Genomic DNA, 19,257 nt, shown 5'->3' on the forward strand with positions numbered 1-19,257 from the left:
CCATCTGTGGCCATGATAACAGACAGCAAACTCCTTTAAGACATACATGCCACAGAATCTCAGAAGGGTAATCATGTTTTCTAAAACAACTGAAGAAATAGAAACCCACCTGACAAAGTATCTTGCTAGTACCACACATTTGCCCAGAGGTAAGGTGGGATCCTTCATGTCTTAATAATAAGGACTAGCCACTCCCTATCATTGTCTCAATGAGGCCTGAAATGAATTACAATAACCAGTGGGAAGAGTTATGGACTTCAACCTCAGGATATTACATTCTTTGAGTGATTGTTAGGAAAGGGAGCCACCTGGCTAAAGAAATCTGACATGGAAGAGAGAAAGCAGAACCTCATCAGTGGACTATTTTAGAACATTTTCAAGGGGAAGAGAGTTATTGTCACTTTAGGGCCCTGTGTTGAGAAGTGAGAAGCCACTGGATTGGCTGGTGGTCTTTTCTGATGAATTGCTAATGTTCCTGGGAATGGCAGTGTGAGACTCTGGAGTTAATCTAGTGCGGAGGCAGATGGGGACATAGGCAGTGATGGGTAGAATAAGTCTAGGCTTGGAAACTATGAAGTTCTGTTTCCTGGAAGTACTTGACACCTCTCCAGTGGACCCAGTTTAATTCTACTGAAATGCTAGGATAGACTTTTCTCACAGGAAATCTTTCCAAGTCATACTTAAGTCCACCACCCTCTCACAGCTCAGGGCCCCACAAGAATTACCAACCCCTTTATAACAGTATTCAAATTTAGTATGGCAAAGCATGTTATTTATCCTCCCAAGACTTCTTCTGTCTTATCTACCTGATTCAATCATACAAAAAATTCTGTCTACTTCCTTCCCAACACATTGCCATTGTCGTATTGAGTTCAATACCTTAGCAGCTACTACTTACTACAATATCTATTAATTATCTGTCTTAATACACTGACAAACGCTGACAAAAGCAACAGAAGAAAGTTTCTGACTTACAGTTGAGGGGAAGTGGGAAAGGATACAGCCTACCACAGTGGGGAAGTCAAGGCAACCAAGAATCTGAAGTGACTAGTCATATTGCATCACAATGATGGGCAGAGAGGGGATGAATACATGTGGCTCCCTTTCTCCATTTACACAACTCAGAATCTCAACCAGAAAATGTTATTAGCCACAATGGAAGGTGTTTCCCACCGCAGTTAAACAGGATGTCCTCTTAGGTGAGTCTACATTTTGTCAAGTTGACATTAACCATTAAAATATCTAATACACCGCCCCTTAAAAATCTTCCAGAGAGGCTGGAGAGATGGCTCAGAGGTTAAGAGCATTGACCTATCCAAAGGTCCTGAGTTCAATTCCCAGTAACCACATGGTGGCTCACAACCATCTGTAATGAGATCTGTTCCCCTCTTCTGACCTGTAGGGATACATGCAGATAGAATACTGTATACATAATAAATAAATAAATCTTTAAAAAAAAATCTTCCACAGATCAGACACTATCCCCTAAGCTTCACAGATCATCAGACATAGAAAGCTAACCAAGATTAAATACCATCTCCAGGCCCAACTAAACACAGTAGGTCAAAAGTGGTATCCTCAGCCCCAGGTGACAGAAAGGATTCTGTCAAAATAAAAAGTACACAGCCAAAAAAAAAGCCACCAAGAAAAAAACTATTTTAGATGAAAATCAACAAAATTTAGAGAATGGAAAGCTAACCCTACAGAGGTGGCAATGTGAAAACTCAAGAAGAAATGACTGACAAGCAAAGGACAGCCAGAGGACTGAAAAACCACTGCCTAACTCTCCAGCACTTTTCCAACCACGGACACAGGAAAAGACTGAAAGCTGGAACACTCTGGGAAAAAACAGCCACCCTCCTGCCACCCCAGCACACTTACTTCCTGAACAAGTGCATAGGGTAGAAAATGGGGAGAACAGATAGCAAAGTAGGGATGAGGGACAGCCTGCATAAGAAACCTGGCCTGTGCTTTCCTTTGTAGCCCCTGCTCCTCTCAGCATTCCCAAACTACAAGCCCAGGAGAAAAGCTTACAGACTTAAAGGAAGGGGAGTGGTAGGGAATTAAAAACCAACTCTAATGCCTTGTTTCCTTACCACTAAAACTTTAGGTTTATAAACTCTAATGGAAAACACCAACATTTAATGCTATAGCTCCTAAACTATATGGCTTCACAGGAGTACAGCATGCTACTCTAAATCAGAGATGCTCACATCCGTATGGTACCATGCTCAAGGGAGTTCACAATTTCAACACTACATTGCACCTATTCCTTCTGGTATCATACTTTGTGAAGGTGCATCTGCCCAGAATCATAGAGAAAAGTTAAAGGATGATTATAAGGCTGGCAGTTGTCTGTTCCTCCAAAACATCTGCTTTTTTTTTTTTAATCAAATCATTAGAATTCAGCCAGGGAGTGGTGGCACCAGAAGTCAAGAGGCAGAGGCAGGCTGATCTCTGAGTTCAAAGTCAGCATGGTCTACAAAGTGAGTTCCAGGACAGCTAGGGCTGTTACACAGAGAAACCTATCTGTCTCAAAAAAAAAAGAAGAAAACAACAAAAAATTGTTAGAATTCATAATCCATTCCAGACTACTCTGCTTTCACCCACATGTGGCCCCCTAGCTGTTTCTTTGATTTGACTTCCTACTACACTGTGCATGTATTCCAGGTCTACTTACCAGATCAAATATATAAGCTTGAAATCAAAAGACTACAGGTACCCTATAAGCTTAAGACTGCAACTCAGAGATTTTCACTTGTTTTTAGTTTATTTTGTTTTGGAGGCAGGGTCTCATGTTGTCTAAGATGACCTGGAACGTCCTATACTGCAAAGGATGGCCTTGAAGTCTTTATCTCCTGTCTTCCAAGTGCCTGGATTACAGGCATGCACTACCAAGCCTAGCCTTTTTGGCCCTGTAAGAATCATTAAACACTCCTACCTTTCAGCATTCCACTCAGCAAGATGTTGAAATAAGTATGAGGCCTTTTCACATTTCTCTTACACTGCTAACACAGCTGCTTAGGAACAACCACCTCTTAGAAGCTATCTTAATTTCTGTACCCAAACACCTAATCCAAATCACAAAAACCTGGGATTAAAATATTTCAGCCCTTCATTCTTAGATTAAAAGAAATGTAGCCATGGAATGAATAAGTGGAATCCTTCCATACTGTTTCTCCAGCCCTTGTCAACACAATGGCAAACATGTATAATGCTTTCAGCCCAAGACAAAAGTGGAGTCTGTGTCCACAGAGTATGAAGCCAGGCCTGCCTGCTTTACTTCTCTACACTCTTTCTGAAACACTCTCTACCTCCTATAGAGCTATTATCTTACTTAGCACCCACTAAGTAAATCTCCAGGTTCTGTCTGTCTCAATGCAATAACATTCTATAGCTTGAAATCATCAGGGTCAAAAATTAACAAAGTGTGGAAAAATCCAGAATGTGGAAATACCCAGAGCACATAACAATATGTACAGTACCAAGAGTCACATTGAGAAACAGATTTTTCCTCCAAGTTATCTAACCAGCCCAGGCACCCTGAGGCAAAGCAGGGTTGGAACTGCTACAGGCCTGCCCAACCACACCACCACCACCACCACCACCACCACCACCTACATACCTAGGTGGCTCCAGGTGTCCTGCCTCAGGTATTCTGACCTTTCATTTGCTTCCTGATTTCCCACCAAATTCCCTGAGGCATTTTCTGACTTCAGTTCCTACCTCCCCAACAACTCTTAATAAGTGGCCTTGGTGGATGACCTGGTAGTTACAAACTCTATTTTCTTATACTAGCTTTTATTATCTACATAGCTTTCAACTTAGCCTCACTGGGCACCACTTCCAATAGGCTTATTTCCAACTGCTGCTTAACCAATGAACTGCCCAGGGCAGAATTGTGGCAGTTAATATATATTCTTGCAGACATTAGGAAGTAATGTATCTTTTTACAAAGAAAGCAATGTGGTGACCTAACTACGCTAGTGTAGCAAGATGATTAATAACTGAGCAAGACTCCCTGGCACAAACTCCCCCTGACCCTTCCCAGAAAAAAAACCCACATCCCTTTGTTAGACTGCATGTACTGGCAATCATTTTCAGGTGATACGAAATTCATCATTCCTGAAACATGCCCCCCCACACACACACACACCATAGCAGAGAACATCTGGTAAGCAATACAGAAATCTGTATTTGTTAGAAAAAAAACCCACTGTGCAGTGACAGGAGTCAAATCAAAGCTCCAGATCTGGGGAATGGCTCCATGGGTAACAAAACTTGCTGTACAAGCAAGAGGCCCTGAGTTCAAATCCCCAGAAGCCACAGAAAAAGCTGGCTATGGTCTCATGAACACCAGATTACTGCAGCTTACTAAGCACTAGAAGCACTAGCCTAACTCCGGGTTCAGTGAGAGATTGTCTAAAGGGAATATAGGTGGAATATAGTACTGGACACTCCACATCCTTCTCTTGACTCCACAGACACATGCGCATATATACCATATATACACAAACACACCCACAAACTAACCTGCTGACTATGTGAATGTTTTCTCACGAAATGCTACGTTCAAACCACAACCACACGCACACACCCATACCCATCATCTATCCCAAAGGCTCACCTAACAGTAGTAACTACCACTAGAATGCAGCAGCATGTACTTGTAAAGGCCTGGTCCCAGACTAGTCTCAGATAAGCATGGAAAAAGCCAGGCTGAAAAACATGCCAGCTGGAAAGATGGCTCAGCAGTTAAGAGCCCTGGCTGCTCTTTCAGAGGACACAGGTTTGATTCCCAGCACCTACTTGGCAGCTCATGCCCATCTGTAACTCCAGTTCCAGGGGATCCATTATTCTCTTCTGTACTCCATGAACTGAAAGTGGTGCACAGACACACATTCAAGCAAAACACCTATATACATAAACACAAAATAAATAAATTTTGAGTGGTTTCCTTTTTTTAAAAAAGACAGGGTCTCTCTACGTAATAGTCATGGATGCCCTGGAAGTCACTCTGTAAACCAGGCTAGTCTGGAACTCACCAGAGTTCTTGAGCCTCTGCCTCCCAAGTGCTTGGAATTAAAGGCATGAACCACCTCTGCCCTGCTAAAAAAAAAAAAATAAATCTTTAAAAAGAAAATTATGCAAGTGTTATTTCAAATATTTCACTTTATTTCTTGATTTCAAAAATAAAACACAGTCTAACTATTATCTACTGAGGCTAAATTTAAGCAAGACTTAATGTTTATTTAATAGTGTCTCCAGGCAAGAGGACTGTTGAGCTGGATTGAGTTGCAGGCCAGCCTCCTGGTCTACAAAGTGAATTTCCCGCCAGCTGAAACCACACAGTGAGACCCTATTATGAAAAAACAAGACTAGTCTCTGGACATAGTTTGGTAAACACACACACCTAATTCAACTGTACAAAGGTTTAAAAAGCACAGCAACTGTCCTCCACTTCATCTAAGTTTGCTCAGAAAAGAATGCATGACACAGGTACTTCCCTGCTGGGTGTGGATGTGTTGTTTCCTTAATGAGCACCTGACTCAGTTCCTGAGTAGTGCAAACAACAAATTCTGTTCTAAGACCAAGTCAGGACCAGGTCTTATGACAGCAACTAGACTACAAGCTTCCGGAAGGTGGAAGCTTCCCCACTACTCTTCCTTCTGGCCAGCACCTTTGCACCAGTGTCCAGCAAGCTGCTTAGAAAGTATCTGCGGGTGAATGGAATAATGAAGAAACAAACTTACTAAATCCACAAGAATAGTTCTGCAGGTGAATGGAATAATGAAGAAACAAACTTACTAAATCCACAAGAATAGTTCTCAATAGCTTAAAAGTCTTTCTCACTTTTGTCTTAGAGAAAAAAAAAGATTCTAGTCTGGCGGTGGTGGTGCACACCTTTGATCCCAGCACTCAGGAGGCAGAGGCAGGCAGATCTCTGTGAGTTCAAGGCCAGCCTGGCCTACAGAGTGAGTTCCAGGACAGACTCCAAAGCCACAGAGAAACCCTGTCTTGAAAAACCAAAAAAAAAAAAAAAAAAAAAAAAAAGATTACGAAACTTGTATGGTAATGCATCCCTGCAATCCCAGAATTTAGAAGGCCAAGGCAGTAAGATCAAAAGTTCAAAGCCAGCCTCTGATAATATACCAAGTTTGAGGCCTGCTTAAAAATAATCAAACAAATGAAAAACAGACATTACCAGGTATTCATGTACCTCTTAATGAAGAGAATTTTCCCCTAGCAAGCTTTTAAAATAATAAAAATGCTATAGTAAAATGGCATTGTGCTTAAAGAACTATAGAAGCACGATGTGACCTGGAGTATGAACCAAAAATACTTCCAGACATTTTTTCAAACATCTGCTGAGAGGATAAAATTTCCTCCCAGTGCAAAAGTACTACTCTAAAAAGCCCACAACTGAGCTTTGAAAAGCAGCACTGCACCTTTATTCCCTAGGTGACCTTGAAAAGATCTAACCCTCCTGGGTCCCAGCAAATTCATCATCTGTAAAAAAAAGAACCATTGCTTTGGAAACACCAGGAAAACCAGTTAAAGTGATATGGAATAGGACTTTATAATAAACAGTAAGAAATTGAAGGTTAAAAAAATTCCTAGAACTAAAAGAACTCCAGGCCTCCAGATTGCTATAGTATAAAATGGAAGTAGTTAGATATGCAAAATATAAAAAGGATCTCTGGAAAATAGAATACCAATGTATTTTCCTAGTCTCTAACAATGGATGTTCTAGTTTTTGCTTGTCTACTCTAACCTTGCAGAAAATAAAACAAAAAAAGTCCTTAAATCCCCAAATGTTCTAAGTAAATAAGCCTCCAAAGCATAAATATTGCAGTATAGCAAGAAACTACAATGTACATGAAAGCTCTGCAAGAAACTGCCACACCACTGTTCTACTAAGATGAGTTCTACAAAATTAATAACTTCGATCTAAGATTATAAAAGACAAAGTAAAAGCGGGCTACTTAAGTCCCTAACTAAGGGAGGAACTGGCACTTTTGCTCAGGGGTAGAGCTCTTGCTTAGCAAGCACACTGCCCAGGGTTTGGTCTCCAGCAGTGGAAGGAGTAAAGAAAGAAAAGAAAAAGGAAAACAGTCCTTAGTTGAAAGCCCTGGGTTTCCTTCAACTCTAGTTGAGATTTCAGGCAGTGTAGGGGTTTTCCACTGCAGTGAAACTAGCCAAGAAGAAAAATACCAACACAAAATTTGTACAAACAAAACAAAACAAAAACCAAATTCAGTCTGTTGATTTTATGAGGACGCTGTGAAAAGACTGGTCACGTGCCAATTTGGAAACTTGCAGACAAGTTATTCCTCAAAAGAAGTATGATCACGGGATATGTCATCACTTAATAAACAAAACAATAATACACACACCAACCATTTGGTCAGCACTTAAAAAGTCTCATCTGATCTTTTCATTTACTAAGATGGAAGAAAGGAAAGAACGCGATTCTATAAACCTCAGCCAACGTCTGAATCAGACAATGTTCCCAACCGCCTACGTGGTCTTTGCCCTGGCTTTATCTTCCAAGCTCCCTCACCTGCGTGGGCCACAGACATTAAGTAAATGCTCAACTGGGTAGGATGTCAGAGGTCGCCAAACTCAAATAACACAAGTGTCCTTGCTTTCCCCAGCATTAGTCAGTCACTCCAGCGCCAGGTTTGGTCTCGCGTGTGTGGGTGTCCCTGTGTGGTTAGGGAAAAAGACTGGTGTATATGTGTATACCCAGGTGTTTGCGTATTTGTCCGTGTGCGCATCTCTCCACCAGCCTATTTCTAAGTGTTTGGGGGTTTGGGTGTATCTCCTTCCCGGGGTGCTTAACGAACTTCTCTTCTCGTGTGTGTGTGTGTGTGTGTGTGTGTGTGTGTGTGTGTGTGTGTGTGTGCGCGCGCGCGCGCGCGTGTCGTGTCTGTCTGTCTGTCAGCGCGCGCACGCACCCGCGCATATATGTCCCAAGTGGTTGGGTGTGTGTCCCTCTTCCCGTGTATTTGAGTGTGCAAACCGACGTTTCCTACTGCGTCAGTCATCAGACTGGGGAACAAGCCACCCGTGTTGCCCAGCAGTCTACAAACCCGTGCCAATTTGGCGCACCCCTCGCCCCGGAGGCCCCCAGCTCCTGCGGCGCGCGCAGTCTTAACCAGCTCCAGCCCGACCCCAAAAGGAATGCTGAGCCCCGCTCACCTTCAGGCCACACACAGGACGCCCCGGGAGCTGTTAGCCAGCCCGCCTGGGTGCAACCAGGGAAGCAGAGGCTAGGCAATGTAGAGAGCGGTACCCAGCTCCAGCTCCAAAAGCAGGCGACTTCAGCAGAAGGATCAATATGGCGGCAGGCCGGGGCGGAGCCGAAGTAGATGGGCTGGACCTAGCAGTGGGGCGACGGGGCGGTGCCTTAGACGGCGGGGCGGGACCTGGAATGTTAGAACAGGGCCCAGGAGGGATCGGACCTGAGTCTGTGAGGAGTGGCAAGGAGGTGAGGGGCGGGGCCCGAGGCAGACAGACTGAACCCTGAGGCAAAGACCCTGCCTGATGCGGGTCCCAGGAATGTAGGGACAAAGAAAACGGAGCCAGGAAGTCTGGAGTCTGCTCTCCCAACTGACTGATTTGCAAAATCGCACTTTTTCTTTGAGCCAGCTGCTGCTCTGGTCTTACCGCCTGTGTTTCTTCTATCCTGTTCACAAATAGTTACTTTTAAAGTTTAAAGTAGAAACTGATCATATAAGCACAATGATGTAACAATATTGCACTATTAAAAAAACGAATGTGCAAACGAGCAACGAACAGGTAGATGAAAAAGGAATATGTTTGTGAGATTATAGAACAATAAAATCTTTTCTAATTAAATTTTTTAGGCTTGTGGCTTCTCCATTTACTCCTAGTTCCTTTCCACCTCGTCCCCATCCAGATCTATCCCATCTGCCTCTCGTTAGAAAATAAACCAGCTTCTAAAGAATAAAAATAAAATAATAATAAGATAAAACAAAAACTAACACATTGGAATAGGACAAAAGAAAAGGAAATAGCCCAAGGGAAGGCATATGAAACAAATATAAACCCACTAGTTTGCACACTCAGCAATCCCATAAAAACTGGAAGCCAAAATATATACACAAAGAGCTTGCAGGGTAAAAAGATTAAGTAAATAAAGTAAGTGAAATTTAAAATTTTCTGGGGGTTACTTTTTGCTAATTTACTTGAACCAAAGCTAATGGGCTAATGGGCTAGGCATTACTTTTGTTCATATTTTACAAGGGTTTTTTTTTTCTTTCTTTTTTTCTTTTTTCTTTTCTTTTTTTTTTTTTTTTGCTATTTTCAGTACAAGTATACAAAAACATCTATTCATTTTCAGCATTCCAAACCAATGCAGTACTTGTGCAGTTTACCTAGAAACTAAGGTGAGCAATATTTCTTGCAGGAATACTAAGTTGTTGATACTAAGATAAATTTTAATTTGGATAGTTTCAATATATAAGTACCAGAAATCTGCTTACCCTAAAAAGGAAGGGTGTAGTTCAGCAATCAAGTATTTGATTAGCATGTATAAGAGTCTGCTTTTAATCCACAACACTATTTAATATGTTAACAAATTAAAAGACAAAAATGAATGGTCACACCATTTTCCTTTTTCCCCAACATATATTTTATTATTGACACTTCAAGCTTGGCAAATTATCAAATTAACAAAATACACCTAGATGAGAAAAGTATTTTCTTGAGACCAGCTTTGATTTTATGAGCACAAAATAAGGAATATTGTGGGGGGGGGGTAGAGGAATGGTAAGAGGAATCAATCAGCTGGTGATCGCATGTCGGTCTCCTGAGGTGATTCTTATTTCATTCAAATATCCTGAAATTGATAATGAAGGTTGTTTTGTTTACATTGTTATTTTCATTTTGGGGAATTCTTTTTTTGTCCAATTAATAATCCTCATTTGTTTGCTTTTACTATACTGTGCAATTTCAATTGCTAAACCACCATTTTTCAAGGGCAGGTTGGGATTGCCAATTCTATCTGGCTAGGACTTTCTGCATCACCAAAGCCAAGATGGTTGCTCTGTTGAGAAGCTGTATGAGAAGCTGGTCTATACAGCCTGTGCCCTAGAGCATCTACCTCCTCAAAGATGTAGCCAGGGGGTTCAGAATATGAAGCTGGACACCTTTGAATTTCTTTCGGAGTAAAGCTGGTAGAGTAGGTGGTTTGACCTTCTACAGGGATGTTTGCACGAGGGCCAGACCAGGTAGGCTTGCAGCTTATGGTATTGGCAGGTGTGTGGGCCACATAGTGTGCACGATTGGTGGTCATGTAATCCATAGGCTCATCAGAGAATTTCAGCTGGGGAGCAGGTTTGACTGGCTCTCTTCGAACATTGGCCCAGTGTTTGTAATCATCTCTGTTGGTTGTGGAGCCTTCAAAGCGCTCACTCTTCTTTATGTGGTAGACTGGCCGGCAGGACTGAGCAGGAACACCATTAGTGCATGTGTAGTCAGATTGCACAGTTGTCAGAAGATCCATCTTCCCTTCAGGAGGAATATAGGGGACTGGCTCTTTGGGAACTATCTGAGGTGTTGGCCAAGCTTGGAATTTATCTCGAAATTCGGTGTTGTTTGGAAAGGGTGTGTCTAGCCCAGAGTGCTTGGACATAGGTTTCCAGCTCTTTGCAGGCTCACCCATCAAACCCTTGTAGGAATCTTTTTGGGTGGTAAGACCGTCAAAAGGGATTTCACATGGTTTATACTTCTCTGCCTCGTACACATACCGTTTCTCCACAGGATGGGCCACATAGCTCGCTTTGTAACTTGTCATATTCTCCAGGGGGATGTTACAGAGCTTTGGACCAGGTGGAGGTTTATAACTGACAGTATCCACAAGATTTTTCAAGGGATAATCGTCCTGGTGTGTGGTTCTATGATCGAACCTACAGGATGAAGGACGGTATGTTTGCTGTGGACGAAATGAAGGTCTTCTTTGTTGGTTCCAAGGTAAATAATCAGATTTGTACGTAGGCATACTCTCCAATTTGTCAGTACATGGATGTTTGTTGTCTCGAGGTTTGATGGGGCTCACTCGACTGGCAGGATAGTAGTTGTAGTGTTGATTATATGTTGTCAGGAAATCCATTTCATCTTGGCTTGGTGTGAACTTGTCAGGACGATAATGTTTCACTGGTACCATGCTGTGAATCCCAAAGTCTCTCTTTGTTGTGGACAGGCCTTCCATTGGTATAGTTCCTTTCTGGTACTCCAACTTGGGTTTGAAGGACTCTCGTGGTGCATAAGAATGATAGGTAGGATATTTCTCGGTGTATTCGGTGAAAAGACATGGTTTCTCTGTCTTCTCATAAATCTTGGTAGGGGGATGTGGGCAGTGATGCCTACCGCAGGAGCAAAGGTCGCAGATGCACTTCCTGTTTATGAGCGCCATTCTCCTAACACCACCTCACATCATATCTCTGGGCATGAGCCTCTTCATGGACCACCAAAAAGCCTGGTGGGAGGACAGCAAAGCTTCCAGAGGTTTGGCAGATGCAGCTATCTTCTTGAAAGAAAACTTAAGCGGCCTGCTTGCATAGTCCACTTGCCCGTTTCCTTCCCAAAGTTTGCCTTACACGAGCAAGAATCACCCAGCCCACACACCCTGCGGGCCAGGACCACCTCCGCTCCGCAGCGCCAGGCAGCACGGCCTCTGCTGCTGCCAAGACCAAGCACCTGGAGTGACTGACCCTAAAGCCTCCGGAAGCCACGGGGCCCAGACTGGGGGTCCTCTGTGACGTCTTCATGCTTGAAGGTGTGGCAATGCTGTCACAAGGACTTCTTGTGAGGTCAGGAAATTTTCATTACCTCACCGGCAGGCACATGATAGGGTTTCCCCCATTGGGTCTTGAAAGAAAGACGAAAGATGGGCCTGGGTTAATTAGGAGAGCTCCCAAGTTCTCAAGTAGGAAAATGCATGATTATATGTAAAAAAAAAAAAAAAATCATACTGCCAGCACACTGGGTGGCACTTTCTATCATGCATGCTCCATCTTCATATGGAAACTCACTCCTTGCCTTCATACATCTGGCTTTGAATACAGTTTCCAATTCCTTTGGCTTAAGGTGTCTGCTGCAAGTATTATTCTTAGCTTGTGTTTCATTAATGAGCAAAGTTTAGAATTTCCAGTCTGGAACTGATATGACTAAATGAAAGTTTTGACCCTCAACCATCATTGAACATACTCTTGCATGGATTCCCCCAAATTGTATACAGTGGTTGACATTGGTTGGCAAATAGGGAGTCAAAAGTCACCATGTGCATGCCTTGTTAGTTTATCCCTTGTCAAAAACCAAGAAGCCTGGAGAGAGGGGCCAGTACAACTTGCACTTCCCACATCTGTGAGTAAGTGTCACACCATTCCAAAGCCTTCCAGGACCTGCAGTATAGACATACTTTTACTCTCTTCCCTTGGGTGATTTTCAGATTCACAGGAAGTAAACAGTCAATCCACATTAATACTTATTCCACAAAGCACCCATTATGCTAGGTCCTTAGCCAAGAATTGAGCAATAAAGGGACATGTAAGAAATTGGAGGTGGGGCATCTGCCCAGCATCTTTCTTTCCAGAGCTCTGCTGGCTTTAATTTGGTGACCAAAATCAATGCAGTCCTTTTCCTAGGAGTGGAGGACACACTGAGCAAACAAGTCAGCAAACGTGTAGCTACAGATAAGATTGAGGGCCTTGGGTGGCGGAACGTCTCATAGGTGTGCTGCAAATGGAGCTCCTTAGGTGGCAAGGCTCTTTGGAGAATCCCATCCATTTGAAAAGACTGATGGATACAAAACTTCAGACTCCTGCACTGATCTTAGGGAGCTCATGGGCTTCAGGCTTCTCTAACTTTTGCTATGCTTATTCTTATGGTAACTCTTAGTTTTGCTTTGTTAGTCATGATTATAACTGAGTTTACTGGGAACAAAAGTCTTTATAAAAAAGTAAATTTCTCTGATCTGTTACAGAAACCAGTTTCTCCAGTTGTCTCTGGCTGCCTTTGCTGTCATCCTGAATAAGCAGGAGGAACTCACTAAGTTTAATGATTATTGCTTACTCAATACCAAAAAGAAATAAACATATTCCAAAGAACTTAAGAATTTGGAAAACAGTTTCTTAAAAGATGACATTAAAAACCTTATAGGAACATAGAAGGAAAAACAGGACATGAAAGATCAGACATTTCACTGGCACCAGGGCATGAACACTCAGATACTTTTCCAATATGAAAGTATCAATAAAGTAATCTGAAACTCCTAGTTCTTCTCAAAGTACATGTAGAAATTGCCAGGAAGAATAAAGAAACTTAATCCTAATAGTTAAAGAATTAGGTGTTAATCATTATTTTGAGAACTTACAAAGAATAAGATTATAACTGTAATCCATGTAATAAAGTTGATAATAAAGGTGACATACAGATTATTCAGAAAATGATGTACACCTGAAAATGATACTCTAGGCATCACACTATATTCATCTGATTTCATATTGTCAAGAATTAATCACAGGTCTCAAATCTCTTTGTAATCACATGTTTGCTGCCCACTAGAGCACAGTATGAATAAGATGTACCTAACTAGATATAAACATTTGGATTGCTATATAATGATATAGGATAAAGGTCAATGACGTCAAGGGAGTGGAAAAGAAGAAGAGAAACTAAGATGTTAATGATTCTTGGAAAATGATTAAAGAGAAATGATTTGGTACTGCTCATGCTTGAATGCATTAGACATGGTATAAATAAAGAGGGCCTGAGCTAGTCGGGGCCATCCGTTTGAAAGATAATCGCTGGTCAGACTCCTCATTTTTCGCCAACTTCACACATCGTTCCTGCAGCACAAGATCCTTGCTGGAGCCGAACTCCGGCACTTGCGGTGGGGGGGGGGAAGGATGCAGTATGTGGTCGTGCAAGGTGATGCCACTAGAGAAGGTATGCATGGGGGATGACTCCTTTGGAGCCCTAAGGATGAGCAATCAAAAATGGGAAGGACCATGGAAAGAGAGCTGCAAGTGAAGTATATAGTACAGAGCAGCTAGCCAAGAACCTAGTGTTAGGATTCAGGCATTATGCTGCCCTGTCACCTGGCAGAATGCATTCAGGCAGTACCCTGGCCAGACCAGGGTCCTATGGCTATTATGTCACTATGTAATCTGTACACAGATGCAAAGGTCCCTTTAAGAGGCAAACTCTGCCCACTTCTGATAGTGGCCCTAAATGAGAAAGTGTACAAACTACCACTGAAGCTTCATAACTGATGAAAACGTAAAGTTGTAATTGTTTTTCTAGCCATGCCTCTTCCATCTAATATGTTCGTATGCGTGCGTGCGTGCGTGTGTATATGTATATGTGGTATGTGTGCACGTACGTGCATGTGTTAAATAGGGCTGCACTTTGCCACACTAAATGTAGGTTAAATGACAAATGGCAGAATTGGACCAGAGTGATGACTCAGAAGTTAAGAGCACTTGCTGCTTTTATTTTTTACTAATTAACTAATTAATTGCTTTCCAGCCTGATCACAGTCTCCCCTCCCTTTCTTCATAGTCCCGCCTCTCTTCCCACAAATCCACTCCTCCTCCTTTCTCTTTAGAAAAGGGCAGTCCTACCATGTGTATCAGCCAGCCATGGCTACTTTTCCAAAGAACTGAGTTCAATTTTCAGCATCTACGTCCAGTGACTCAAAACTGCCAGTAACTCCAACTCAAGGATTCCAAACCTTTTCTGGCTTCCTTTGGCACCTGTGAACATACTCATACACTTACATGAGAATAAAAAGAAATCAGGTTGTTTTAACAACAGAATAAAGACTGGAGCTGTAGTTCAGTCAGTGGAATGATTGCCCAGCAAGATGAAATTGCTCCGTGCAATAACCAACTCTCCCCAACTGGCAGAATGGAAGAAGCATTAAAATTCACAAATGAAATGAAAATTGTTTTATACCATTGCTGATTTACTGATAAATATTAGTCTTAGAAAGGAGATTATGGCCTAAATGTTGTGGTTACAGTTTAAAAAAAAAAAGGATGTTGTTTGTATTTGCATTTGAGTATTTATAAACAAAAGAACAGAAGATACACCCAAAAAAGTTTAATTGAATTAGTTTGACAGTAAGATTTTGGGTGATTTTTACTCAAGAATTGAACTCTGTGTTGTAATATTCTTTTGAGTGATAGGTAGACCATCTTTAACTACATTTATTAATTTTTATTTTATGTGCCTGCATATATGGGTGTGCATCACATGGGGACAGAAGAAGATGTCAGATCCCCTGGAACTGGAATTAAAGGGTGAATTTCAGAAACTATGTAGGTGCTGAGAATCAAACCTGGGTCCTCTGGAAAAGCAGCCTGTGCTCTTAACTGCTGAGCCATCTCTCCAGCTCCATGTAGACACTTTAGTAATTTTAGAAGTTTTTCTGTGGTTTGAACTCAGGGTCTTGCACACATTAGGCAGACACTCTACCATTCAGCTACACACACAGCCCTCTTTTTGCTTTTTAGTTTGAAACAGTGTCTCACTAAGTTGTCCTAGCTGCCCTCTAAGTCACTCTAGAGTTCAGGCAGATAATGTAATCCTCTTTCCTCAGCCTTCAGGTATCTAGGACTAAAGGCCTGTACCTATATGCTCAGCAAGGAAGAAATGTTAAACTTTGGTAGGGAATCTGAGTGTAATTGCTGCCTTAGTTTACAATGCTTAGTACAAGACAGAAAGCCAGTATCTATCTAGCAACTATTTCCAAAACAAAAACAAAAACCTGTCCTGTGTGTGTGTGTGTGTGTGTGTGTGTGTGTGTGTAACAGACAAAAAAGTTCATATATCTTATGACTCTATTTTTTTGTGAAATATTTAAGTTAGGCAAATTAGAGCCAATATAAACAATTGAGATTTATAGTTAGCCAGGTAATGGTGGCAGACACATTTAATTCCAGCACTAAGGAGGCAGAGGGGGGCAGATTTCTCTGAGTTTGAGGCCAGCCTGGTCTACATATTGAGTTTCAGGGCAGCCAGGGCTACACAGAAAAACTTTGTGTCAAAAAACAAACCAACCAATCAACTAAACAATAAACAGATAAACAGACAACCAAACAAAAAATATTTATAGGAGTCTGGAAGTAGTTGGGGGAGGGCAGGGAATTCAAATGATTATTAACTGCTACCAGACTTCTTAGAAAATTAAAAGATTCTACAATCTTAGCTTGATCAAGCCAGACCGCCTGAAACAGAGTACCAAGTGATCCTACATTCAAAACAGCTGAACAAAGCAGCCTTGCAGACTACAGCCAGGATTTCTGCATCTTCTTAGAATCCCCCATGACAGCACCCCTTCCCAGCAGGAAGTAGTTTGGAAAGAACAACGCCCAAATTCCCAAACATAATTTCCAAACATTGTCTATAAATGTTTGTTTTCATTTAAATGTACTTGGTTATAAAAAATTTAAAAAAAGATTCTACAATCTTTTCTGGTAATAGACAACTTTGTGTACACACTAAAACCCACTGCATTAGAATTTTAAAAAATTGCACATGAACATTAAAAAAACAACCTATAACCCGAAAAGTGGTGTTTCTAGGGCTGCGGATGTAGCTCAGTTGAATGTGTTTCTATGGTATGGGCAAGGACCTTACATTCCATCCTTAGCACAGGCCTGTCATCCCAGCCCCTGGGAGGTGGTGGAAGGAGGATCAGAAGGCATCCTTAGCTACATGATGGATTGAAGGCTAGCCTGGGCAACATCAGACCCTGTCTCAGAGAACTAAAATGAGAAAAGAAAAAGGAACTAGTGTTTACAGATAGGATGTAGGAAGAAATATTTTCAAAGGATGCTTCTGAATTTGTTGACTTATAGCCAAGTAAAGTATGTCATGAATACTACTGGATAAACAAGTAACAAGGCCCTCCCACACACTAAAAAAAAAAAAAATCAACAAACATATTCAGTCTGATAACTTCTTTCAACAACATTCCTCATTAAATATTTTTGCAAGGGTTTCTGGCAAGTAAAACAAGGAGCAAATGGTTTGTTATGATTTGACTTTGTTTATTTGGTTTGGAGTTTTTTGTTTTGTTTTGTTTTGTTTTTGAGACAATGTTTCTCTACATAGTACTGGGATTAAAGATGAGCACCAGGAGACAAGGTCTCAGTATTCCAGGCAGGCCTTGAATTTGCTATGTAGATGAGGCTGGCTATGAACTTCTGAACCTCTGCCTCCTAAGATATGCTATCACTGGCATGCATAACCATGCCTGGCTCAGGAATTTTCATTTTTGGGGTTCTTTGTTTATTTCTGTAACAGTGCTATTGAATACTGAGAAGGTAACTATATTAGGAATGGTAAGATTATAAAACAATTGCAAATTAGTTTGTATTGGTTTGGAAATATGTGACCCAAGACTATGTGTGTTTCAAAGCTTCTACATAGAGAAGAAAAGCAAACTGTCTGCTGTGTTCTAATTTTCATTCTTTCAAATCATTTTACTGGCCACCACTGCCTCGCAACACTCATTTCTTGAGGGTTTTCTGTATATTAAGAACTACTATAGGAGATGGGAATAAATTGTGAGCCAAAGAGACAACTCTTTGAGCCACAGAGCTTACAATTTAGTGAAAGAGACAGTGAATCGTCATTATAAATGATGAAGACATTACATTTGAATGGTGAACAAGCTCTTTGAAACAAATCAGACAGGGTAACAAGTGATATAGAAAATGGCCAGGGAAAGTAAAAGGTGACATTTGAAGTAGGCTTGTGAGAGCTAAGTCAAGTCATTAGGATTCTGGAATAAGAGCATTCCAAGCCAAAGCAAGAGCTAGTGCAAAGGTATGTGCCTGGCACAGTCAAAGAACAGCAAGGAGACCAGCCTGACTGGTTCCAGTCCACAGCAAGGTATATGGGGGTGGTAGTGGTGATTTAGATAGCAAGAAGCTTAGGAATGTAATGGGTCAGGAGAGATTAGTGAGGCTTTGAAGGCCACTTTAAGAATTTTGACTTTCTTTTGGAGACAGGAACCAATATAGAATTTGAGCAGAAGAGTGACATGATCGCTTTTGCATATGTCCCATGATCATTTTGGCTGTTGCTGTAACAGGGCCCCAGACCTTAATAGACCCCCAAACCTTAGCATGACTGACTCCATGATGAAAGTGACATTCAGGCTGTAAAATTCAACTAATCACCTCTCAAACTAAAACAAAGGCCTAATCCATCAAAGTTCTGGGAATGTTTTTAGCTTCTGTAGTTCCACTTCTGACTAATTGTTCTTGTTAACTAAAGTATATCAACTCAGGACATGGTTTTTGTGCTTAAAAGGTCACCCTGAGAAAGGCTCAGGGCTACACTGGGATCCTGAACACTGAACACCCAGTGAGTGTAGTTGACAGCTGGCTAATAAAGACTTTCTATTGACTCAAACCCATGTCCATGTAGTCTTTGGTGAATGCCCCTCAACAGTTGTGTTCAAAACATACTGGGGACAAACACAGTATATGTATGACAGTCTCTTATCAGGTCTCCTGTATATGAAGACTAGTCATCCAGGTGACAATTAATCACCTATATGAGGATGGCATTGGCTTAGAACCAGGCAGAGAAGATAATAGATTCTAGATTGTTTGGTACTGGCAGTCAAGGACCTCTTGGATATTAAGCATGTACTGTATCAGTGAGCTTTACCACCATTTCCACAAATATACATATAAATATGTATGTGTATTTTTTGTTTGAGATAGCATCTCATGTAGCCTAGCCTAGCCTCAAACTCACTATGTAACCAATGATGACCTCCTTCCTCCACCTCTGAAGTTCTGAGATTATTGACAATGTGACACAACGACCAGTTCCTTTAAAACAAAACAAAATTTCAAGATGTATTTGCATTATTTTATGTTATGTGTGGGGGTGGGTATGTGTGCATGTGTGTCTGCATGTGAGTTTGTGCACACGAATGAATTACCCTCAGAAGCCAGAGGCACCTGATGCCTTGGAACTGGAGTTATAGATGGTTGTGAGCCACCCTATGTGGTTCTAGGGACAAAACTTGGATCATCCATAAGAAAAGCAAGTGCTTTTCTTTTGGGGAGACAGGGTCTTACTATGTAGCCCTGGCTGTCCTGGAATTCATTCTGTAGACCAAACTGGCTCAAACTCACAAAAGATCCACCTGCCTCTGCCTCATGGGTGCTAAGTACTGAGTGTTGGGAGAGGGAAGAG

At 41.6% G+C, this 19,257-nt stretch overlaps 1 protein-coding gene across 1 annotated transcript; it reads right to left on the bottom strand.

Moving 5' to 3' along the window:
* Nucleotides 1-9,843: 9,843 nt before the first annotated feature.
* On the bottom strand, nt 9,844-11,523 carry LOC127214475 (stabilizer of axonemal microtubules 1). Its single transcript, XM_051174873.1, has one exon. The coding sequence runs from the start codon at nt 11,441-11,443 to the stop codon at nt 10,004-10,006; it is 1,440 nt and encodes a 479-aa protein (XP_051030830.1). The 5' UTR covers nt 11,444-11,523; the 3' UTR covers nt 9,844-10,003.
* Between the last annotated feature and the right edge of the window lie 7,734 nt (nt 11,524-19,257).

This window comes from Phodopus roborovskii, unplaced genomic scaffold (assembly GCF_943737965.1).
Source record: "Phodopus roborovskii unplaced genomic scaffold, PHOROB, whole genome shotgun sequence".
NCBI classification, from domain to species: Eukaryota; Metazoa; Chordata; class Mammalia; order Rodentia; family Cricetidae; genus Phodopus; species Phodopus roborovskii.